Source organism: Coregonus lavaretus (genome assembly GCF_964263955.1).
Source record: "Coregonus lavaretus genome assembly, chromosome: 30".
Taxonomy (NCBI): Eukaryota; Metazoa; Chordata; class Actinopteri; order Salmoniformes; family Salmonidae; genus Coregonus; species Coregonus lavaretus.
Window position 1 is genome coordinate 15,293,135 of NC_140017.1, and position 26,149 is coordinate 15,319,283.

At 44.8% G+C, this 26,149-nt stretch overlaps 1 protein-coding gene across 1 annotated transcript in view; it reads left to right on the forward strand.

Annotated features, from left to right (window-relative positions):
• Positions 1–775: 775 nt before the first annotated feature.
• The window catches only part of LOC311105686 (mitogen-activated protein kinase kinase kinase kinase 5-like), a 33,330-nt gene continuing 7,956 nt past the window's right edge, over positions 776–26,149 (forward strand). The window contains exons 1-17 of the mRNA XM_084147904.1: positions 776–989; positions 6,865–6,922; positions 7,826–7,916; positions 8,087–8,151; positions 9,019–9,074; positions 9,204–9,251; positions 9,549–9,591; positions 9,695–9,767; positions 9,880–10,011; positions 10,342–10,404; positions 10,530–10,611; positions 18,814–18,930; positions 19,132–19,213; positions 20,913–20,965; positions 21,115–21,176; positions 21,348–21,392; positions 21,510–21,530. Of these exons, the coding sequence (XP_084004030.1) occupies positions 882–989; positions 6,865–6,922; positions 7,826–7,916; positions 8,087–8,151; positions 9,019–9,074; positions 9,204–9,251; positions 9,549–9,591; positions 9,695–9,767; positions 9,880–10,011; positions 10,342–10,404; positions 10,530–10,611; positions 18,814–18,930; positions 19,132–19,213; positions 20,913–20,965; positions 21,115–21,176; positions 21,348–21,392; positions 21,510–21,530 (1,199 nt within the window). The 5' untranslated portion in view covers positions 776–881. The remainder of the gene's footprint in view (positions 990–6,864; positions 6,923–7,825; positions 7,917–8,086; positions 8,152–9,018; positions 9,075–9,203; positions 9,252–9,548; positions 9,592–9,694; positions 9,768–9,879; positions 10,012–10,341; positions 10,405–10,529; positions 10,612–18,813; positions 18,931–19,131; positions 19,214–20,912; positions 20,966–21,114; positions 21,177–21,347; positions 21,393–21,509; positions 21,531–26,149) is intronic.

Sequence of the window (26,149 nt, forward strand, 5' to 3'; positions counted from 1 at the left end):
ACGCCAGGGTTGTGGGTTCGTTTCCCACGGGGGGCCAGTATGAAAATGTATGCACTCACTAACTGTAAGTCGCTCTGGATAAGAGCGTCTGGTAAATGACTAAAATGTAAAAATGTACAACGTAGTGTACAACGTTTTTAGTGCTCTCAGCAGGTCCAGCAAATGTTTCCTCTCTTTTGTTTTCTTTTTAATTTCTTATCACCAATACTGGAGCAATGTGATGCCTTTGACTTATGTCAGAGAATTCAGTCAATTAAGTATGCATCAGAATGTTTTTTTCAAGTTTCCTCATTGGAAACGCTACCACTCTGAAGCATGGCAATTCAAATAGTTTAATATTTAACACTATTCTTGTTTTTCATGTGTATCGACATGCTGCTCTACAGGAAGTCAGGCCATTATAAATGGCTCCAAATGAGAGCAGCATTGCAGATTTGTAGCTCACACATCTGCAGGCATGCCCAAGTGACAAGAGAAAACCCACACAGAAAACCAAGTAGTGCAGCTGCACACACACACACACACACACACACACACACACACACACACACACACACACACACACACACACACACTACAAAGAATGTCAAAAAGCTAATGGTGAAACTAAGTCTCATACCCTCTCACTCACTCTCTCCCCCCCCCCCCTCTCTCTCTCTCTCTCTCTCATACACTCACACCTACACAGACATGCACCGAACAGGAAATAAAACCAGAGTAAATGTAAATGAGCTTCACTGAACATGCAACAGAGAGAGAAAAAAGAGACGAGAGTGAGTGAAGAAGGAAGGTGAGGGTGAGTGTGGTGTGTTTTTTGTGCGCTTGCAGCATAAACAGTAGTCAGTGGAGGGAGTCTGTGTGTGTGCCATGCCCCAGGAGTAATGGACTCCCAGAACCGGGCTGCACTGGACATCTCCACCCGGAACCCCCAGGATGACTTTGAGATTCTGCTCCGGGTCGGTGGAGGCACCTATGGCGAGGTTTACAAGGTCAGAGATTAAAAAAACTCACAACCAGGACATTTTCAGAGAGTTTTATGCTACCTTGTTGTGCTTTTTACTTTTTTGAAATGTTGCTAATGGTGTTTCGAATGTCAATACTCCTGATTTACAGTAAAATATTCCATTTAAGATTTTATTTGTGGGGGCAGGCAATGGTTTGATTTCATGTAGGCCTAAATCATTCACATTCTCAAGGAATTTAGACTTTTTGTAATTCCTGTTTCAAAAAAGGAAGCGGTTTTAGAAAAAGTTAAAGCATATATGATCAGATATTTTAGATTTACTTTTTTTCACATATGGGTTTCCTTTGTCTCTTCATCTTTCACTTTTGGTTAGTGAATATGTCCCTTTGTATTACATTAACGTGTATTACATTAAAACAAACTTGTATCACTCTTGCTTTAGCTCAATTCTGTGGAATACATTTCCTCAAATAGTGAAGGATTGGCTTATAGCTCATCAGGGGAAAGAGGTTGATCTATGTTGTCTTTCTTGTGGTAACTGATTCCTATACTCTTACCATGATGTGAGTTGTGTTTACCACTCACAGCTCAACCCCAGTCAGTTACACTGTGGCCTTTTATGTAGCAGTTTTGTTCATGGGCAGAATGTCTTCTCAGTCAGTAACTGTGTTAGAACAAGACAAACTGACACTGCTCTGGAGAATTCACTGTCCTAAAGACACATTTATTGTGACCATATTAGGAACACAATGTGTTTACCTGGAATCAGGATAGGGTATAAGGACGGGACCAATAAGTGAGTTGGAACATCACATCCATTAAAACAAATATATAAGCTTAATCATTGATATGCATGGAGGTTGGGAGGCAATATCAAATTGTATCTTGCAGTAACACTTGTTACATACAAGTTGCAAGGACATATTCTATCTCTGAATAAGTCATATTGTCACCTGTCACAGAACTTTGCAGAAATGCAGTGTGCTTTGCACCTGTTTGACCGCCACATGATGAGTGTGCTATTCAGCACCAGCCATGATCATTCAGTTCAGTTGCTATGTGCCTTCTCTGTATTGGACGCTAAAGCTACAGTATAGAATGAATTCAATGCGGAGCACACCATTTTCACTTTTATTCCATTATTCCATAAGAAACATTTGGTGTAAAGTGTGTATCTTATCTTATGTGGAATGTATGCCCCTTTCCAGAATCCTGGTACACTCTACAATGTCAATAATGGTATTATAGAAAAATGACAAAGATTTTACAATGTCTTACTGGACGAGCATTGGCAGAGTATGCCAGCTGCTGTGTTCAGGAGCTTGTCCACTGTGCATGTGACTTATGCAAAGTAGGGGGAACATGGAGCGCACTTCCTCTCCAGAGAGAAACGGAGGCCATCAATAGTTTATGCTCTATTTTCACAGTACTTTGCATTTATTCAACAACTTATAGTAACAATGTCTGCAAACAAATAGTTAAAGGAAACAAAAATAAACACCAGAAAAATACCTGAACTTCTGCCAATATTTGTCAATGGCTCATATGTTCATTATGGCGGCTAGTTGTTCTTGTTGGGCAACAACATGAAGCTTCTCAGTAATTGTAAGAGCTATGTGTTTTTATGGGTTGGTAACTTTGTAGCCTCAACATCACTGTGGGTACACCTCTGTTGAACTACATTGTTATCAGGCCTCCCAACTGTCCGTAGGCCTCCTGTAAATACAAACAGACACCTTTGTTCGGCACACTGTTCCATGAAAGCAGAATACTTTAGCTAAGACTCCTTTTTTCAACTTGAACTGCTATCCTCTATCTAGGGTAAAACCATTTGAATTCAATCCCTTTTTGATAGCACCCCTTTTGATTTGAACTGAACCTTCCATACATACAGTATTTGCCCATTGTAGAAGTGGTCAGAAAGTGACTTTTTGGACCTGAATGCCAAAACATTCAAGAAATAAAGGTGCTCAAAGTTGACCTATTTTGCATACCCCACCATACCATAAGACAGTGATCACTGGAAAAGATAAACGGTTGAGATTGATATCATTTAAAAACTTACAAACAGGGTTGTCAAACTGTTTTATAATAACCTTAAATGTAAATTATCTAAAAACACGTCAATTCCTTTTTTAAATTCTCACATAAACTCAGATTTGTTTCATATTCACATACAGTGGGGAGAACAAGTATTTGATACACTGCCGATTTTGCAGGTTTTCCTACTTACAAAGCATGTAGAGGTCTGTAATTTTTATCATAGGTACACTTCAACTGTGAGAGACGGAATCTAAAACAAAAATCCAGAAAATCACATTGTATGATTTTTAAGTAATTAATTTGCATTTTATTGCATGACATAATTATTTGATACATCAGAAAAGCAGAACTTAATATTTGGTACAGAAACCTTTGTTTGCAATTTCAGAGATCATACGTTTCCTGTAGGTCTTGACCAGGTTTGCACACACTGCAGCAGGGATTTTGGCCCACTCCTCCATACAGACCTCCTCCAGATCCTTCAGGTTTCGGGGCTGTCGCTGGGCAATACGGACTTTCAGCTCCCTCCAAAGATTTTCTATTGGGTTCAGGTCTGGAGACTGGCTAGGCCACTCCAGGACCTTGAGATGCTTCTTACGGAGCCACTCCTTAGTTGCCCTGGCTGTGTGTTTCGGGTCGTTGTCATGCTGGAAGACCCAGCCACGACCCATCTTCAATGCTCTTACTGAGGCAAGGAGGTTGTTGGCCAAGATCTCGCGATACATGGCCCCATCCATCCTCCCCTCAATATGGTGCAGTCGTCCTGTCCCCTTTGCAGAAAAGCATCCCCAAAGAATGATGTTTCCACCTCCATGCTTCACGGTTGGGATGGTGTTCTTGGGGTTGTACTCATCCTTCTTCTTCCTCCAAACACGGCGAGTGGAGTTTAGACCAAAAAGCTCTATTTTTGTCTCATCAGACCACATGACCTTCTCCCATTCCTCCTCTGGATCATCCAGATGGTCATTGGCAAACTTCAGACGGGCCTGGACATGCGCTGGCTTGAGCAAGGGGACCTTGCGTGCGCTGCAGGATTTTAATCCATGACGGCGTAGTGTGTTACTAATGGTTTTCTTTGAGACTGTGGTCCCAGCTCTCTTCAGGTCATTGACCAGGTCCTGCCGTGTAGTTCTGGGCTGATCCCTCACCTTCCTCATGATCATTGATGCCCCACGAGGTGAGATCTTGCATGGAGCCCCAGACCGAGGGTGATTGACCGTCATCTTGAACTTCTTCCATTTTCTAATAATTGCGCCAACAGTTGTTGCCTTCTCACCAAGCTGCTTGCCTATTGTCCTGTAGCCCATCCCAGCCTTGTGCAGGTCTACAATTTTATCCCTGATGTCCTTACATAGCTCTCTGGTCTTGGCCATTGTGGAGAGGTTGGAGTCTGTTTGATTGAGTGTGTGGACAGGTGTCTTTTATACAGGTACCGAGTTCAAACAGGTGCAGTTAATACAGGTAATGAGTGGTGAACAGGAGGGCTTCTTAAAGAAAAACTAACAGGTCTGTGAGAGCCGGAATTCTTACTGGTTGATAGGTGATCAAATACTTATGTCATGCAATAAAATGCAAATTAATTACTTAAAAATCATACAATGTGATTTTCTGGATTTTTGTTTTAGATTCCGTCTCTCACAGTTGAAGTGTACCTATGATAAAAATTACAGACATCTACATGCTTTGTAAGTAGGAAAACCTGTAAAATCGGCAGTGTATCAAATACTTGTTCTCCCCACTGTATGTTGTAGCTTAGACCCTATTTTACATCATCTGAGGGTTTTTTGTTGTGCCCGCCATCAGTTGAGACACAACATGCTGTTGAATACAGGGTGGGTGTCATGTTTTGGTTTATAAATGTACTAAAATGGGAATAAAATAGAAATGTCTACTTTCAAATGGTACCACAAAGATGGTTGGAGGTCCACACATCATAGAATGTTGACATGAATGGTAATATCTGTTGTTTGAAATAATACTGTCAATCCTCCATAGGAAACGTATTGAAATCATAGAAATATAGATAATAGAATAGACATTTAAGTTGACATTCGACGGTGGGTGGACCGGCGGCCATCTTGTGGTAGTAATTAGAAGTAAAAATGTCAATTCAATTTAAATTTCAATGGTGTACCAGCTAAATTGCAGTGTTCTGAAGGGATAGGTCCATTCTATGAAATATATTTATATGATTGAAATGACACCCACCCTTTATTCAAGAGCATGTTGTTTCTCAACCGATGGTGGGCACAACACAAAAACCTCAAGTAGGGTCTAAGCTACAACATATGTGAATATGAACCAAATCTGAATTGACGTGTTTTTAGATAATTGACATTAAATGTAAAAAAAAATGTTTTCAAGAAGTTCTAAAATAGTTTGACAACCATGTTTGTAAGCTTTAAAATGATATCAAATTCAACCGTTTATCTTTTCCAGTGATGAAGACATGGAGGTCTCATAGTATGGTGGGGTATGCAAAATTTGTGCACCTCTATCTCCTGAATGTTTTGGAATTCAGGTCCAAAAAGTCACTTTCTGACCACTTCTTCCATGGGAAAACATTTATGGTTACTTTCAAAAAGTGACTGAACTCAAATGGATTTACCCTCTATGGAAGTAGACTTGTTACGTTTGTAGACAGGGATCCTGCTAATGTGACATTCAGAAGAACTACTTACACAATCTCAAGTTTTCGATGCAATAGAATTTATCCCACAGGCTCATATGCATTGACTCATCGTGTACCAAAGTAAGAAGGACAGGATAAGGTTGAGTTTCAGCTGAGCCACAATACTTATAATACTGAAAACAGTGGCTTACTGTAATGTGTCTCAGCCAATAAAATGCGATTACATTTTGTGCCAGGTGCAATCTTTGAAACCAGGCCAGAAAGTCAAAATAAAGAAGTGAGAGAGTCATTGGTATTTACAGTATCTACACTTCACAATAAATATATTGTGTGTTTGTGTGTGTGTGTGTGTGTGTGTGTGTGAAAACTCTGAGAAAGAGGAAGGGAGAAAATCGTACAAACTTACTGAGAGGTGATCTACAGTTCTACATTGTGAAGTACCACTGGGAGGAAGTTTTGTTATGATGTGCCCAAAGTTCAGACACAGGGACACTCTTAAAGGTCACCTATCACCATTTACCATTACACTGTAATACCCCTCCGACCAAAACATCTTCTGCATTCGCCTATTTTTATAGATTTAATTTGAGTGATCATAAGTTACTCATCATTATCGACTGCTGTGCTTCTTAAGACATTTGTCACTTCGTCCTCCATGAGTGTAAGAGCTTGTGAGTGTGTCTGTATGTGTATCTGTGTGGTGTCAATCTGTCAATAAGGTCAGTGACATCACCATGGAAACTGCCTGGCTTCGATCACAACGTTTCCAGTGGTCTGTGAGATGAGCACTGTTTGTTTTGTGGCTTTCCTTCAGTGACCATCTCTCTCCACTCACCCCAGCACCCCGCCAGCTAACCCCACCTTATTGTCTGTCTACTTTCCACTGTGCACACCCAGGGGCTATGTTTAGTGTTGTTGTGTCAACCAACAAACAGGGTCTCTCATTGGTGTGCTCCAGTAGGCTGTGTGATTAGGCAATGCAGAAGTAAATAGAACAGTCTGGGCAGTCCTGGTAGGTATTTTCTCACAGCAGACCACAGACCTTTTTAGCACAGTAAAGCTACACCATATAAATTCTTAACAGATAATGAACACAGTTTTTCAATGGAAAGTAATTGTAGCATAAACTCATAGACCCAACATGATCTGTACTGATGTCAGTGAATCAGGTTATACTCCCCTTCCATAACAAGCCTACTGACTGATGCAGCTGTCTGTTACTCAGGCTCGGAACAAGCAGAACGGGGAGCTAGCGGCCATCAAGGTCATCAAGATGGAGCCAGGTAAAAGAAGCCCCCTCTGTTACTACAGATTCTAGAGACCACACATGGGTTCAAATCAATGATTTATATATACACTAGATGACTGATAGGGGGCGCTGTGTTGAAGCCACCGTGCCTCCATCTTGGCACTCCCCCACCATTGTAAAAAATATTTTGGAAGCTATAGAAATGCATTTATTAATGTCTACATTACTTTTTGCCACATGTATTCTATTACAGACACCTTTATGCATACTTTTAAATATATTATGTGAGCTAAACATACAAATAGAAAAGAATATATATATATATACATTTTTAAATCCTTAAAGTATAATTTTTATAGATTACTAATGTTACTGTCCCCACTACAACAACAAAACATACTTAAATACATGTAATTTTGTCCTTGAAACATTTAATTGAAATAATGTAGAAGTCCATTCATTCCTATGGAGGACTGCTCCTACTGGAGAGTGCCAATGTGGCTGACCGGTGGCTTCAAAGCCTCTCAATGGCCAATACATAGCATCAGCAATCCAGGGTTTATATACATCATTGGTTCATATACTATTTGATATCTTTCAAATACTTGGAGCGTTTGCTTTAACCTGTCTGGAGTGCCAGGTGGGCGGGGTTTGGTCATTCTTTACATTTATATTGGTTCCATTACAACAGGCAAGCTCAATGGAGCACAAATATAGTATTTGAAATGATTTCAAGTAGTATTTGACCCCAGGTCAGAAAGAAATCAACCTTTAAATCCACATTGGTTTCAGATTTCTGCAGTAATACCTGTGTCAAATGTTCCAAATCAAGATGATGTTGTGGTGCTATATTGTGACATCATCTGGCATCCATATACATTGCAGTGTGGTACATGGAATAAAATAATATGAGATGATATGACATTTTCCCACACAGACGAGGACTTCTCAGTAATCCAGCAGGAGATCGTCATCGTGAAGAGCTGCAAGCACCGCAACATTGTGGCCTATTATGGCAGCTATATACGGTGAGTGGGCACTGAGCAGGCCCTCCCACACACAGCCACATATCATACACTAGTTGGAATGGGATGATACAGACTAATTGGGAATATTATCAGTTGTGATCATGAAAAAGTTACTGGGAGAATAAACCTTTAATATGACAGATGTGTGTGTGACATGCGTGTGTTTCCAGGGCTAACAAGCTGTCGATCTGCATGGAGTTCTGTGGAGGAGGCTCACTCCAGGACGTCTACCATGGTGTGTGTGTGTGTGTGTGTGTGTGTGTGTGTGTGTGTGTGTGTGTGTGTGTGTGTGTGTGTGTGTGTGTGTGTGTGTGTGTGTGTGTGTGTGTGTGTGTCAGCTTAAGTTGATTTGTGATGCATCTCTTTAACTGAGAAAAGTTTGAAAAAACTCTGAGGAGGAAGGTGAAAATATTAGACAAACAAAAAGTGAGAGGTGATCTACAGTATGTGTGAATGAAGGAGAAATAAAGGAGTTTGATCAGGCTTTGAATACAGATCAGACTCACAACCAGCAGGGTTTACTCTGTGAAGTACCTCTGGCAGGAAGTTATGTAATGTTATGATGTGCTCAAACACAGGGACACTCTTAAAGGTCACTTACACTCTTAGAAAACAAGGTGCTATCTAGAACCTAAAAGAACCTTTGGCTGTCCCCATAGGAGAACCTTTTGAATAACAATTTTTGGTTCCAGGTAGAACTCTTTTGAGTTCCATGTAGAACCCTTTCCACAGAGAGTTCTACGTGGTATCCAAAAGGGTTCTACCTGGAACCAAAAAGGGTTCTCCTATGGGACAGCCAAAGAACCCTTTTGGAACCCTTTTTTCTAAGAGTATCACCATTGACCATTACACTGCAAAACCCCTCCGCCCAAAACATCTTCTGCATTTGCCTATTTTTATAGATTTGAGTGATCATAAGTTACTCATCATTATCGACTGCAGTGCTTCTTAAGACATTTGTCACTTCGTCCTCTAGAGAAATGTGTGTGTGTGTGTGTGTGTGTCTGTGTGTGTGGGTGGGTCAGCTGGAGCAGATTACGATCTACAACTGTAAGTTTATAAAACAGCGTCCTACTTCACACCCCCTCTTCTCTCCCTTTAGTGACCGGGCCTCTCTCTGAGCTTCAGATTGCATTTGTCTGCAGGGAGATGTTGCAGGTTAGACCACTCATATCACACATTACAATATAGCATGTATAACATGTCACTTGGCTGTTATAGGTAATAGTTTTGATATCTCCAGCTTTGATATCAACATGTAACAGTGTACTAACTGTCTACCTGCAGGGTCTGGATTATTTACATGGCCAGAAGAAGATTCACAGAGATATAAAGGTGAGATGACCAGGTTTGACTCCCTAATCTGCTGGGATGAGTTATGCCTCTAAAATTGTTATGAATGGCACATAGGGGCAGGAGCCTATCTCCTGTTTCAATAGCATGAGACAACTTGATGTACTAGTACACCTCCTAGACAGGACGCTAGTCTGTCGCTATGGGCCATTCTGGCTCAGACAAGGCTTGCTTTAAGTTATGATGCAATGTTTGTTGTGTTTTCCTGCTGTCCAGACAGCATATACTGTACACAGTGCTCTGTCGTGATCGCTTGTGTCTCATCTTCCTGTTGTCCAGGGTGCCAACATCCTTCTGAATGACCAAGGAGAGGTGAAGCTAGGTGTGTGACTGTGAAGCCCTAATACACTCATCAGGCAGTAAATAACATTCATTTCTGTCCTCACATATTAAATAAGTGACATATTTATCGTCTGGCTGTTTAGCGGACTTTGGGATTTCGGCACAGATCACGGCTACTCTGGCACGGCGGATGTCCTTCATCGGGACTCCTTACTGGTGAGGTTTAAGGTCAAATGAGTTCCCTCCCTGTGGCTCTTCTTGAGGTTGTATCTGATATCAGATGCTCTTGATGTTGATAGTAGCAGTTGCTGTTGTCCGTGTCTTTCAGGATGGCGCCAGAGGTGGCTGCCGTGGAGATAAAGGGGGGTTACAATGAGCTGTGTGACGTGTGGTCTGTGGGAATCACTGCAATCGAGCTGGCTGAGCTGCAGCCTCCCTTTTTCGATGTGCACCCACTACGGTAATCACACACACACAAATCATTCCTCTCAACCCCCCCCCCCACCCCCCCTTACATTCACACTCCCCGTAGAAATAATCAAGACTTTCCTCCTACCACACCCCCTCATGTTCCAGTTGTATATACATTCATGCATGCCGTTAACCAATTACCCACATGCCTACCCCCACTTTTTAAAATTTAATTTCACCTTTATTTATACAGGTAAGTTGATTAAGAACTAATTCTTATTTACAATGATGACCTGTGACGACATACAAACACACAAAAACACACACACAGACAGACCGACACACAGAAACCTCACATCAAAGTCTTGTCTTTTCTCAGGGTGCTGTTCCTCATGTCCAAAAGTGGCTACCAGCCTCCTAAACTAAAGGAAAAGGCCAAATGGTATGCAGTAAGACCATTACTACCCGCTTGAGCTGTGGCAATGATACCTGTATTCTTTAATTCAGTCAATTCATCTACAGTCTGTAATATGCAGTTGGTATTTTCTTCTACCAATTTCATGTTAGGTCCTCGATTTTCTATAACTTTGTCAAGGCGATGCTGATCAGGAACACTAAGAAGAGACCCAGTGCCTCAAAGATGCTGACAGTGAGTAAACCTCAAGAAACTCAGAGAATATATCTTCTCTGCTAGATCTCACTCACTCACCCACCTCTCCTCTTTCTCCTTCCCTAAAAATGCCCTAGCTAGAATAGTGAAAGTGGGAAGTAAGATCACGGGAGTCCAGCAGAGTAGTCTGTCAGACCTGTACAACAGACAAATGGTGAGGAAGGCAGAATCCATCCTGTCTGACTGTGCCCACCCCCTACAACATTTACATTTACATTTTAGTCATTTAGCAGACGCTCTTATCCAGAGCGACTTACAGTTAGTGAGTGCATTCATTATTGTTTTATTTTTTCATACTGGCCCCCTTGGGAAACGAACCCACAACCCTGGCGTTGCAAACGCCATGCTCTACCAACTGAGCTACATCCCTGCCGGCCATTCCCTCCCCTACCCTGGACGACGCTGGGCCAATTGTGCGCCGCCCCATGGGTCTCCCGGTCGCGGCCGGCTACGACAGAGCCTGGATTCGGGAGTACTGTTTCAATTATGATTAACTTCTAAATTACACTGCTATCGCCAAATGCACAGAGCACAAAAATATCAAAATGTATTTCTCCACCAAGTCAGCCTCGTTTAGGCCCATGAGTTCCAGGTCCTACCCTGTGGCTCCCAGTTTAGATTCCCCACTGTTAAGACTAACCGGTACAAGCACTCCCTTACCCTTATGGCCATTTCAATACAGGGAAGTGAAGGAGGTAAGGCTAGGGATGATGATGATTTTGAGGATGACGATGGTAATATGTTGATGATGGTAGTGTTGAAGTTGATGTTTTTTAGTTTTTGTCAGCACATTGTTGATATGTTGTTGACGAGATGATCAAAAAATGCACTGAGCACTTTACTTATTAGGCAACTTTGGCTTGCTATACGTTGTGCTGCTGCTAATGTTGACCACTAGTAGACCTACTGTATACACTGACTATACCAAACATTAAGAACACCTCCTAATATTGAGTTGCACCCCCTTTTGACCTCAGAACAGCCTCAATTCTTCAGGGCAAGCTGTCGAAAGTGTTCCACAGGGATGCTGGCCCATGTTGACTCCAATGCTTCCCACAGTTGTGTCAAGTTGGCTGGATGTCCTTTCGGGGGGTGGACCATTCTTGATACACACCGGAAACTGTTGAGCGTGAAAAACCCAGCAGCGTTGCAGTTCTTGACACAAACCGGTGCGCATGGTACCCACTACCATACCCCGTTCAAAGGCATTTAAATATTTTGTCTGGCCCATTCACCCTCTCAATGGCACACATACGCAATCCATGTCTCAATTGTCTCAAGGCCTAAAAATCCTTCTTTAACCTGTCTCCTTGTGACGAGTACTGGGGATACGAAGAGGCAGGATGCAGATGCAGGAATAAACAAGGATAAAAGTTTACTTAACAATGAGAAAGAGAATAACAAAGAGCGAGTAAACGACACAACGCTAACAATTACACACAACAATGACTGAGCAGTCCAGTGGTGGTGATGAAATGAGGTGCAGGTACGCTGGAGGTGATTAGGGTACGTTGGGTTTCCATTCCTGTGTTGCCGAGGTGGTGCGCTCAGACCGGTGGCTCAGTAGACTGGCGAATCAGAGCGCCGGAGGGGAGCAAATTAGGTTGGGTTCCAGAACGTCTCCAGCCGGAACCCAGCTCCTCTCCTCAGGGCCATACCCCTCCCAGTCGACCAGGTAACGGAGCCATCCCCCACGGAACCTGGAGTCCAGCAGGTCCCTCACAACATACGTCCATGACGCAGTATTCATAGTGGCCTAAGGTAGTGCTGAATGCGGTCTCCTTCCCAGATTCGGATCAGGTTGTAGGCACTCCTTAGGTCCAACTTGGTAAAGTACCGGGCCCCTCGTAGCTACTCGATGGCCGATGGAACCAGAGGGAGGGGGTACCGGTACTTGGTGGTGACTTTGTTCAGCCCCCTGTAGTCAATGCACGGCCTCAGTCCTCCGTCTTTTTTGGCCACGAAGAAGAAACTGGCGGAGGCAGGAGAGGTAGAGCGTCTGATGAACCCCTGTTTCAGGGTCTCCGCAACATACTTCTCCATGGCCACAGTCTCCGCCATGGAAAGGGAGTAAATGCGACTCGGCGGGGGGTGTTGTCCCTCCAGCAGGTCAATGGCGCAGTCCCAGGGCCTGTGAGGAGGGAGACACCTAGCCTTTGATGAAGAGAAGACATTGGAGAGATCTGCGTACTCACGTGGAATGTTGGGCTGGAGGGCGGACTCCGGACTCTTCACTGACGTGGAACAACAAACCACCGGCAGGCAGGTCTTCCGGCATGAGGTGGACCAGGCTGGGATCCTCTTGGTGATGCAATTGATGGTGGGGTTGTGTAGTCTGTGCCAGGGCAATCCCAAGACGATCCGGTGAAGGGGTGACGTGACGATGTGGAATGACAGCTCCTCGTGGTGCTCCGGTAGTGTGGGAATGGTGATGGTGATGGGGAGAGGGACGTGCGTAATGGTGCCTGATCAAATCAAATCAAATCGTATTTGTCACATACACGTGTTTAGCAGATGTTATAGCGGGTGTAGTGAAATGCTTGTGCTTCTAGCTCCGACAGTGCAGTAATATCTAACAAGTAATATCTAACAATTTCACAACATACAGTGGGGAAAAAAAGTATTTAGTCAGCCACCAATTGTGCAAGTTCTCCCACTTAAAAAGATGAGAGAGGCCTGTAATTTTCATCATAGGTACACGTCAACTATGACAGACAAAATGAGAAAAAATAATCCAGAAAATCACATTGTAGGATTTTTAATGAATTTATTTGCAAATTATGGTGGAAAATAAGTATTTGGTCAATAACAAAAGTTTCTCAATACTTTGTTATATACCCTTTGTTGGCAATGACACAGGTCAAACGTTTTCTGTAAGTCTTCACAAGGTTTTCACACACTGTTGCTGGCCCAATTTTGGCCCATTCCTCCATGCAGATCTCCTCTAGAGCAGTGATGTTTTGGGGCTGTCGCTGGGCAACACGGACTTTCAACTCCCTCCAAAGATTTTCTATGGGGTTGAGATCTGGAGACTGGCTAGGCCACTCCAGGACCTTGAAATGCTTCTTACGAAGCCACTCCTTCGTTGCCCGGGCGGTGTGTTTGGGATCATTGTCATGCTGAAAGACCCAGCCACGTTTCATCTTCAATGCCCTTGCTGATGGAAGGAGGTTTTCACTTAAAAATTCACGATACATGGCCCCATTCATTCTTTCCTTTACACGGATCAGTCGTCCTGGTCCCTTTGCAGAAAAACAGCCCCAAAGCATGATGTTTCCACCCCCATGCTTCACAGTAGGTATGGTGTTCTTTGGATGCAACTCAGAATTCTTTGTCCTCCAAACACGACGAGTTGAGTTTTTACCAAAAAATTCTATTTTGGTTTCATCTGACCATATGACATTCTCCCAATCCTCTTCTGGATCATCCAAATGCACTCTAGCACACTTCAGACGGGCCTGGACATGTACTGGCTAAAGCAGGGGTACACGTCTGGCGCAGCAGGATTTGAGTCCCTGGCGGCGTAGTGTGTTACTGATGGTAGGCTTTGTTACTTTGGTCCCAGCTCTCTGCAGGTCATTCACTAGGTCCCCCTGTGTGGTTCTGGGATTTTTGCTCACCGTTCTTGTGATCATTTTGACCCCACGGGGTGAGATCTTGCGTGGAGCCTCAGATCGAGGGAGATTATCAGTGGTCTTGTATGTCTTCCATTTCCTAATAATTGCTCCCACAGTTGATTTCTTCAAACCAAGCTGCTTACCTATTGCAGATTCAGTCTTCCCAGCCTGTTGCAGGTCTACAATTTTGTTTCTGGTGTCCTTTGACAGCTCTTTGGTCTTGGCCACAGTGGAGTTTGGAGTGTGACTGTTTGAGGTTGTGGACAGGTGTCTTTTATACTGATAACAAGTTCAAACAGGTGCCATTAATACAGGTAACGAGTGGAGGACAGAGGAGCCTCTTAAAGAAGAAGTTACAGGTCTGTGAGAGCCAGAAATCTTGCTTGTTTGTAGGTGACCAAATACTTATTTTCCACCATAATTTGCAAATAAATTCATAAAAAATCCTACAATGTGATTTTCTGGATTTTGTTTTCTAAATGTGTCTGTCATAGTTGACGTGTACCTATGATGAAAATTACAGGCCTCTCTCATCTTTTTAAGTGGGAGAACTTGCACAATTGGTGGCTGACTAAATACTTTTTTTCCCCACTGTATACCCAATACACACAAAGCTAGTAAGGAATGGGATTTAAGAATATATATGGACAAGCAATTACAGAGCGGCATGGACTAAGATACAGTAGAATATTATAGAATAGAATGCAGTATATACATATGAGATGAGTAGTGCAAGATATGTAAACATTATTAAAGTGACTAGTGTTCCATTCCTTAAAGTGGCAGTGATTTCAATAGGCAACAGCAGCCTCTAATGTGCTAGTGATGGCTATTTAACAGTCTGAAGGCCTTGAGATAGAAGCTGTTTTTCATTCTCTCGGTCCCAGCTTTGATGCACCTGTACTGATCTCGCCTTCTGGTTGATAGTGGGGTGAACAGGCAGTGGCTCGTGTGGTTGATGTCCTTGATGATCGTTTTGGCCTTCCTGTGACATCGGGTGCTGTATGTATCTTGGAGGGTGGGTAGTTTGCCCCCGGTAATGCGTTCGGCAGACCGCACCACCCTCTGGAGAGCCCTGCGATTGTGGGCAGTGCAGTTGCCGTACCAGGCGGTGATACAGCCCGACAGGATGCTCTCAATTGTGCATCTGTAAAAGTTTGTGAGGGTTTTAGGTGCTATGCCGAATTTCTTCAGCCTCCTGAGGTTGAAGAGGCTCTGTTGCGCCTTCTTCACCACACTGTCTGCGTGGGTGGACCATTTCAGTTTGTCGGTGATGTGTATGCCAAGGAACTTGAAGCTTTCCACCTTCTTCACTGCGGTCCCGTCGATGTGAATAGGGGGGTGCACCCTCTGCTGTTTCCTGAAGTCCACGATCATCTCCTTTGTTTTGTTGATGTTGAGTGAGAGGTTATTTTCCTGGCACCACACTCCCAGAGCCCTCACCTCCTCCCTGTAGGCGGTCTCGTCATTGTTGGTAATCAAGCCTACTGCTGTTGTGTCGTCTGCAAACTTTGATTGAGTTGGAGGCGTGCTTGGCCATGCAGTCATGCAGTCATGGGTGAACAGGGAGTACAGGAGGGGGCTGAGGACGCACCCTTGTGGGGCCCCAGTGTTGAGGATCAGCGAAGTGGAGATGTTGTTTCCTACCTTCACCACCTGGGGGCGGCCCGTCAGGAAGTCCAGGACCCAGTTGCACAGGGCTGGGTTCAGACCCAATCTTGAAGCGTGGATTCCGATTGGTCAGACCAGTGTTGAATAGTCCTTAGCACGGGTACTTCCTGTTTGAGATTCTGCCTATAGGAAGGGAGAAGCAAAATGCAGTCGTGGTCAGATTTGCCGAAAAGAGGGCGGGGGAGGGCCTTATAACCATCCCGGAAGTTCGAATAGCAATGGTTGACGATTTTGGCAGCGCGAGTACAACAGTCGATATGTTGATAGAACTTCGGCAGCCTAGTCCTCAAATTTGCTTTGTTAGAATCCCCGGCTACAATAAATGCAGCCTCAGGATATGTGGTTTCCAGTTTGCATAAGGTCCAGTGAAGTTCTTTGAGGGCCGTCATGGTATCGGCTTGAGGGGAGATATACACGACCGTGACTATAACCGAAGAAAATTATCTTGGGAGATAATACGGTCTGCATTTGATTGTGAGATATTCTAGGTCGGTTGAACAGAAGGACTCAAGTTCCTGTATGTTACTACAATTACACCATGAGTCGTTAAACATGAAACACACACCTCCGCCGTTCTGCTTCCCAGAGAGATATTTATTCCTCTCTGCGCGATGAACTTGAACTGAGAACCCATCTGGCTGGACCGATTTCGACAGAATATCCCAAGAGAGCCATGTTTCTGTGAAACAGAGTATGTTACAGGCCTTGATGTGTCTCTGGAAAGAAATCCTTGCCCGTAGTTCGTCGAGCTTGTTAACCAGAGACTGAACATTAGCGATTAGTATACTTGGAAGCGGTGGGTGGTGTGCACGCCTCCTAAGTCGAACCAGCAGGCCGCTCCGAGTGCCTCTCCTCTGCTGGCGATGTTTTGGGTCAGCCGCTGGAATCAGTTCAGTTGCCCTGGGGAGAGCAAACAAAGGATCTGCTTCGGGAAAGTCATATTCCTGGTCGTAATGCTGGTGAGTTACCGTCGCTCTGATATCCAATAGTTTTTCCCGGCTGTATGTAATGATGCCAAACACTCAGAGCTAATAATGTAAAAAATTATACATAAAAAACAAAATACTGCAAAGTTTCCTAAGAGCTAGTCGCGAGGCCACCATCTTCGTCGGCGCCAGGTAGTGTAAGTGATCCAAGTGGTTTATTGTCCAGCGAGGAAGGCAGTGGCACGGTGGGCAACCAGAGACCAGGTCCCTATCTATAAGGTTCCCCGCTGATCCGGAATCTATCATTGCAGTGGAAATTGGAAGAGAAGGAATAACCAGTCACCGTTATGGGAACTAAAAACAATGGTTTTGTGATAGGAGATGATGTAACACTCACGGAGCGGTGACGGGAGTCATACCGCCTAGATTGGGAGCCGCAATGAGATCTGTGGTCATCTAGGGGGTGCTGCCCACCTCCATGGGTGAGGACTCGGAGGTAGGGCGGCTTCCATAGCTCAGATGGGGTGAGCGTCGAGGCTCCGGGAGGTGTTGGGCACACCGTCTGTCTCTCAACATGTCGTCAAGACGGTTGGACGTGGCGATGACGGTATCAAGGTCCATCTCGTCGTCCCAACATGCGAGTACCGTCTTGATGTCCTCCCGTAAGCCTCTCCTGAAGGCCGTGCGCAGAGCATGCTCATTCCAGCCGGAAGACGCCGCCACCGCGCGAAAGCTCAGCGTATACTTGGACGCGGGCCCCTCTCCCTGTTGTAGCTGGAGGAGACACTCACCCCTGTCCTTTCCCTCCGTGGGATGATCAAACACCGCCCTGAACCAAGCGAAGAAGGTGGAGTAGGGAAGCGCCACGGCCTCTCCTCCTTCCCAGACTGCGTGGCCCAATCCAGCGCCTTTCCTTTAAGTAGCGAAATCACCAGCGCTATCCTGGCTTGGTCAGATGGATATGCCCCAGGCTGACGCGCCAGATAAAGTGAAACCTGTAGCAGGAAGCCGCTACATTTAGTAGCGTTACCGTCATAGCGCTCCGGTAGGGTGAGGGGTACCTCAGAAGTTGGTGATAGCACGGGAACAGGTGGACTGGGTGCACTCGCCGCTCCCTGAGGTGGAACCGGAGCGCTGGGCAGATTATGCAGAGTTTGGAGCACTTCCTACATGGCGGCGTTCAACTGGGCAAGCTGCTGCTGGTGCTGGTCGAGGCACTGGGAAACTCCAGGAAGATTACCTGTTGCATCCATTTTTGTGAGAGGTGTGTAATTCTGTGGCGAGTACTGAGGATACGAAGAGGCAGGACGCAGACGCAGGAATAAACAAGGATAAAGGTTTACTTAACAATGAGAAAGAGAATAACAAAGAACGCGTAAACGACACGACGCTAACAGTTACACACAACAATGACTGAACAGTCCAGGGCTATATAGTGGTGGCGATGAGATGATGAGGTGCAGGTGCGCTGGAGGTGATTAGGGTGCGTTGGGTTTCCATTCCTGTGTTGCCGAGGTGGTGCGCTCAGACCGGTGGCTCAGTGGACCGGCGAATCAGAGCGCCGGAGGGGAGCAACGGGAGGAGACGTGACACTCCTCCCCTTCATCTACACTGATTGAAGTGGATTTAACAAGTGACGTCAATAAGGGATCATAGCTTTCACCTGGATTTACCTGGTCAGCCTATGTACACTCAGTGTATGTGTCTATTAATGGCTGTAAGTCCTATGACTTCATGTACTAGCCCATTGTATTTACTACAACTGTGTGTCAATGTGATCCTTGTGGATTTTATATGTTCAATGTTGTTTTTATGCTCCAATTGCCTTCTTGCCCAGTCTGGGAGAGATAAAGTTGAAACTTGAGTTTGTCTATTCATCTCTTGTAATCACTGTACTCCTTTTTCTCTCCCTGATTCCCCCCCCCCCCCCCCCCCCCTCTCTCGCTCTCTCTCTCTCTGTCCTGCAGCACCTGTTTCTGACCCAGCCGTGTCTGAGACAGGATCTGATCTTGGATCTGCTGGAGAAGCTGCATCACCCTGAGAAACTGAAGCCCTGCCTGCCGTCTGAGGAGGAGGACGTGGAGGTCAGAGCATCACACACATACCCTCCACAATCAAACACACACACACACACAAACACACACACCGTAATGTAATATAGTAACAGACCTTGTATACACAATACACATGAATGATACAGATCAATACACATGATCACACAATGTAAAAGATATGTAAAATGTAAGAATGCAATACTCATGGCTATATGATGATATCTCCTAAAGGTTGTGGTACCAGGCTCCTTGAGAAGGATTCACTCCATTAACAGACACAACCAGGCAGAGAGAACCAACTCCGACATCAGCTGTGAGAAATATATATATTTTATTTCATTTGTGAACCTGTCCAGGAAATGTTATCGGTTGTATATACAGTGCATTCGGAAAGTATTCAGACTCCTTTGCTTTTTCCACATTTTGTTACGTTACAGCCTTATTCTTAAATTAATTAAATAAATAAAAATCCTCTACAATCTACACACAATACCCCATAATGATGAAAACAGGTTTTTAGAAATGTTTGCTAATTTATTAAAAATAAAGAACAGAAATACCTTGTTTACATAAGTATTCAGACCCTTTGCTGTGAGACTCGAAATTGAGCTCAGGTGCATTCTGTTTCCATTGATCATCCTTGAGATGTTTCTACAACTTGATTGGAGTCCACTTGTGGTAAATTCAATTGATTGGACATGATTTGGAAAGGCACACGCCTGTCTATATAAGGTCCCACAGTTGACAGTGCATGTCAGAGCAAAAGCCAAGCCATGAGGTTGAAGGAATTGTCCATATAGCTCCGAGACAGGATTGTGTCGAGGCACAGATCTAGGGAAGGGTACCAAAAAATGTCTGCAGCATTGAAGGTCCCCAAGGACATAGTGGCCACCATTATTCTTAAAGGGAAAAAGTTTAGAACCACCAAGACTCTTCCTAGAGCTGGCCGCCTGGCCAAACTGAGCAATCGGGTGAGAAGGGTCTTGGTCAGGGAGGTGACCAAGAATCCGATGGTCACTCTGACAGAGCTCCAGAGTTCCTATGTAGAGATGGGAGAACCTTCCAGAAGGACAACCATCTCTGCAGTACTCCACCAACCAGACGGAAGCCACTACTCAGTAAAAGGCACATGACGGACTGCTTGGAGTTTGCCAAAAGACACCTAAAGGACTCTCAGACCATGAGAAACAAGATGCTCTGGTCTGATGAAACTAAGATTGAACTCTTTGGCCTGAATGCCAAGCGTCATGTCTGGAGGTAACCTGGCACCATCCCTACGGTGAAGCATGGTGGTGGCAGCATCATGCTGTGGGGATGTTTTTCAGCAGCAGGGAGACTAGTCAGGATCAAGGGAAAGATGAATGGTGCAAAGTACAGAGAGATCCTTGATGAAAACCTGCTCCAGAGCGCTCAGGACCTCAGACTGGGGCAAAGGTTCACCTTCCAACAGGACAATGACACAGGAGTGGCTTTGGGACAAGTCTCTGAATGTCCTTGAGTGGCCCAGCCAGAGCCCAGTCTTGAACCCGATCGAACATCTCTGGAGAGACCTGGAAATAGCTGTGCAGCGACGCTCCCCATCGAACCTGACAGAGCTTGAGAGGATCTGCAGAGAAGAATGGGAGATACTCCCCAAATACAGGTGTGCCAAGCTTGTAGCGTCATACCCAAGAAGACACAAGGCTATAATCGCTGCCAAATGTGCTTCAATAAAGTATTGAGTAAAGGGTCTGAATACTTATGTAAATGTGATATTTCCGTTAAAAAATAAAATAATTTATTAGCAAACATTTCTAAAAACCTGTTTTTGCTTTGTCATTATGGGGTATTGTGTGTAGATCGATGTGGAGAAAAAAAAACATTTAATCCATTTTAGAATAAGGCTGTAACGTAATAAAATGTGGAAAAAGTAAAGGGGTCTGAATACTTTCGCAATGCACTGTACATGTGTAACTAATCATTGGATTGGTGTGTGTCTGTGTGTGTGTCTGTGTGTGTGTGTGTGTTATCAGTGGAGCAGCTCTACACCAGGAGGCCAGTAAAGACAGCCTCACCAGAAGCAACAGTAAGTGTGTGTGTGTATGAGTGTGTCCATGTGTGTACCTGTGGTGGTATCCATGCCTGCGTACCACTGTGCTTTCTAGTGTGTATACAGATGTAGGCCTGTGTATCTTATTGATCAGAATCTTCTGTCATTGTCTTTCTGTACTTCAGGTACGACCTACAGTACAGTGTCGCACACTGGGATCCACTGGCAGCGACAAGAGCCTAATCAGGTATGCGGATTACTGCTTAGAATGCCAATAACACACTGACTGATGGCTCCATCATCGCCAAGTCTTCCACTTACAGGACAAATGATCCAATGAGCCATGAGAAGGCCACTGTTGACTACCGATCTTATCTGGCACTGTGTTGATCTCTTTCCCTTTCTCTCTTTCCCATAGAGACCAATGCATGGACTCAGATGATGACTATGATGACGTGGACATGTAATCATGATTCACAGTTGATTATTAATTCATCAGTTTATTGAAATGTCTTCAGTTGTACATTTGTCTGAGTTTTGACAACCCTCTCTCTCTCTTCTCTCTATCTTCTTTCCACAGTCCCACCATCTGCACCAGAAGGTAAGCAATCCTACTGAGACATACTTCACCCATTCACTCTGATCTGTATTTCTGGGCCCATATTCATAGTCCCAGAGTAGTGGTGCTGATTGATCAGCACCCCCTCTCTTATCCATTATGATAAAACTGATCCTAGATTAGCACTCTGAGACACTTTGTGAATACAGGTTTGGATGTACACACTTAGAAAGAAGGGTTCCAAAAGGGTTCTTCGGCTGTCCCTATAGGATAACCCTTTTTGTAAAGGGTTCTAGGTGGAACCAAAAAGGGTTCTTCAAAGGGTTTTCCTATGACGAATAACCTTTTTTTTCTAAGAGCGTACTGTATTTCTCGAGTCGATGGACTACTCTCAACATCATTGTCTTTACCATTGTTAGGTTCTGAACAAACGGAGTAAAAACTCACGAACAACTAGTAAAAAGTTCAAATCAAGTTTATTCACCCACTGGGTCAAACAGCTGTCTTATACCAGTGTCACGCTTCACATAACACACATAACCAAAATGATTCACGGTTGTCTTCCTATTTCCACATAATCAAATCAAATCAAATCAAATCAAATTTTATTGGTCACATGCGCCGAATACAACAGGTGCAGACATTACAGTGAAATGCTTACTTACAGCCCTTAACCAACAGTGCATTTATTTTTAACAAAAAAAGTAAAAATAAAACAACAAAAAAAGTGTTGAGAAAAAAAGAGCAGAAGTAAAATAAAATAACAGTAGGGAGCCTATATATACAGGGGGGTACCGGTGCAGAGTCAATGTGCGGGGGCACCGGCTAGTTGAGATGGTTGAAGTAATATGTACATGTGGGTAGAGTTAAAGTGACTATGCATAAATAATTAACAGAGTAGCACCAGCGTAAAAAGGATGGGGTGGGGGGGCAGTGCAAATAGTCCGGGTAGCCATGATTAGCTGTTCAGGAGTCTTATGGCTTGGGGGTAGAAGCTGTTGAGAAGTATTTTGGACCTAGACTTGGCACTCCGGTACCGCTTGCCGTGTGGTAGCAGGGAGAACAGTCTATGACTAGGGTGGCTGGAGTCTTTGACAATTTTGAGGGCCTTCCTCTGACACCGCCTGGTATAGAGGTCCTGGATGGCAGGAAGCTTGGCCCCAGTGATGTACTGGGCCGTACGCACTACCCTCTGTAGTGCCTTGCGGTCGGAGGCCAAGCAGTTGCCATACCAGGCGGTGATGCAACCAGTCAGGATGCTCTCGATGGTGCAGCTGTAGAATTTTTTGAGGATCTGAGGACCCATGCCAAATTTTTTCAGTCTCCTGAGGGGGAATAGGCTTTGTCGTGCCCTCTTCACGACTGTCTTGGTGTGTTTGGACCATGATAGTTCGTTGGTGATGTGGACACCAAGGAACTTGAAGCTCTCAACCTGTTCCACTACAGCCCCGTCGATGAGAATGGGGGCGTGCTCAGTCCTCTTTTTTTTCCTGTAGTCCACAATCATCTCCTTTGTCTTGGTCACGTTGAGGGAGAGGTTGTTGTCCTGGCACCACACGGCCAGGTCTCTGACCTCCTCCCTATAGGCTGTCTCATCGTTGTCGGTGATCAGGCCTACCACTGTTGTGTCGTCGGCAAACTTAATGATGGTGTTGGAGTCGTGCCTGGCCATGCAGTCATGGGTGAACAGAGAGTACAGGAGGGGACTGAGCACGCACCCCTGAGGGGCCCCCGTGTTGAGGATCAGTGTGGCAGATGTGTTGTTACCTACCCTTACCACCTGGGGGCGGCCCGTCAGGAAGTCCAGGATCCAGTTGCAGAGGGAGGTGTTTAGTCCCAGGATCCTTAGCTTAGTGATGAGCTTAGAGGGCACTATGGTGTTGAATGCTGAGCTGTAGTCAATGAATAGCATTCTCACGTAGGTGTTCCTCTTGTCCAGGTGGGAAAGGGTAGTGTGGAGTGCAATAGAGATTGCATCATCTGTGGATCTGTTGGGGCGGTATGCAAATTGGAGTGGGTCTAGGGTTTCTGGGATAATGCTGTTGATGTGAGCCATGACCAGCCTTTCAAAGCACTTCATGGCTACAGACGTCAGTGCTACGGGTCGGTAGTCATTTAGGCAGGTTATCTTAGAGTCCTTGGGCACGGGGACTATGGTGGTCTGCTTGAAACATGTTGGTATTACAGACTCAGTCAGGGACATGTTGACAATGTCAGTGAAGACACTTGCCAGTTGGTCAGCACATGCTCGGAGTACACGTCCTGGTAATCCGTCTGGCCCTGCTGCCTTGTAAATGTTGACCTGCTTAAAAGTCTTACTCACATCGGCTACGGAGAGCGTGATCACATAGTCATCCGGAACAGCTGGTGCTCTCATGCATGCTTCAGTGTTGCTTGCCTCGAAGCGAGCATAGAAGTGGTTTAGCTCGTCTGGTAGGCTTGTGTCACTGGGCAGCTCGCGGCTGTGCTTCCCTTTGTAGTCTGTAATAGTTTTCAAGCCCTGCCACATCCGACGAGCGTCAGAGCCAGTGTAGTACGATTCAATCTTAGCCCTGTATTGACTCTTTGCCTGTTTGATAGTTCGTCGGAGGGCATAGCGGGATTTCTTATAAGCGTCCGGGTTAGAGTCCCGTTCCTTGAAAGCGGCAGCTCTACCCTTTAGCTCAGTGCGGATGTTTCCTGTAATCCATGGCTTCTGGTTGGGGTATGTACGTACGGTCACTGTGGGGACGACATCATCGATGCACTTATTGATGAAGCCAGTGACTGATGTGGTGTACTCCTCAATGCTGTCTGAAGAATCCCGGAACATGTTCCAGTCTGTGCTAGCAAAACAGTCCTGTAGCTTAGCATCTGCGTCATCTGACCACTTTTTTATTAACCGAGTCACTGGTGCTTCCTGCTTTAGTTTTTGCTTATAAGCAGGAATCAGGAGGATAGAGTTATGGTCAGATTTGCCAAATGGAGGGCGAGGGAGAGCTTTGTATGCGTCTCTGTGTGTGGAGTAAAGGTGGTCTAGAGTTTTTTTTCCTCTGGTTGCACATTTAACATGCTGGTAGAAATTAGATAGAACGGATTTAAGTTTCCTTCCATTAAAGTCCCCGGCCACTAGGAGCGCTGCATCTGGATGAGCGTTTTCCTGTTGATTTATGGCCTTGTACAACTCATTCAGTGCAATCTTAATGCCAGCATTGGTTTGTGGTGGTAAATAGACAGCTATGAAAAATATAGATGAAAACACTCTTGGTAAATAGTGTGGTCTACAGCTTATCATAAGATACTCTACCTCAGGCGAGCAAAACCTCGAGACTTCCTTAGTATTTGATTTTGTGCACCAGCTGTTGTTTACAAATATACACAGACCGCCACCCCTTGTCTTATCGGAGTCAGCCGTTCTATCCTGCCGATGTAGCGTATAGCCCGCTAGCTGTATGTTATCATTGTCGTCGTTCAGCCACGACTCGGTGAAACATAGGATATTACAGTTTTTAATGTCCCGTTGGTAGGATAACCGTAATCTTAGGTCATCCAATTTGTTATCCAATGATTGAAGATTGGCTAATAGGATTGATGGAAGAGGCAGTTTACTCGCTCGCCGTCGGATCCTTACAAGGCACCCCGATCTACGTCCACGATATCTCCGTCTCTTCCTCACGCGAATGACGGAGATTTGGGCCTTGTCGGGTGTCTGTATGATATCCTTCGTGGCCGCCTCGTTGAAGAAAAAATCTTCGTCCAATACGAGGTGAGTAATCGCTGTCCTGATATCCAGAAGCTCTTTTTGGTTATAAGAGAGTCACGGTTCTCCGCCCCAAAAGGGCATAAACCAACCTCTCTCCTTATTGCTACTGCTAATACACATGAATCATGTTCAAACAACGTTCAACTATCTGCTTTGCTCCTCCAGAACTTATAGACTTCTATCACCATCCACTGACCATGTTTCATCTTTAAGCACAGATATCCTCGGATATCTCCTATTCTCCACCGAATGCACTGGCTGCCTTTGTCCTTCTTCATTGACTACTTCTCTACAACCTATCATACTAGTACACAAGCATGACAATTTATCCATACACACACACACTCTACGCCTCACGGCCACCGCGGCTGGGACTTTTGGCCACTTACGGATCTCGCAGAGGAACACTCCCACTCAGGACCTATCCTTACGGAACCTACCCTACACCAAATATTTACGACCAGTCGTTACACAATGGGCCTACTGAATAAACTCAGGCTTTCTAGGTCCGTATCCTATAATTGTTCAGCCTACGATCCTCATCTCCCCAAGATGTCAGAATGAGTGGTAACAGGTGTAGGAACTGTGCCTACCTTGTGTTTGCTGCCAGCTCCTGTTTCTCTGATTCGGACTCTCTAGTTCGACTGTAAATCGTGGTGAATCCTGCCGACAACGCCAACTGTTAGGTTCTGAAGAAAGGGAGTACAAACTCCCGGACAACTAGTAAAAAGCTCAAACCAAGTTTATTCACCCACTGGGTCAAACAGCTGCAAAGACAAAGACATGATTACACAAGCACATACAGTGGGGAGAACAAGTATTTGATACACTGCCGATTTTGCAGGTTTTCCTACTTACAAAGCATGTAGAGGTGTATCATAGGTACACTTCAACTGTGAGAGACGGAATCTAAAACAAA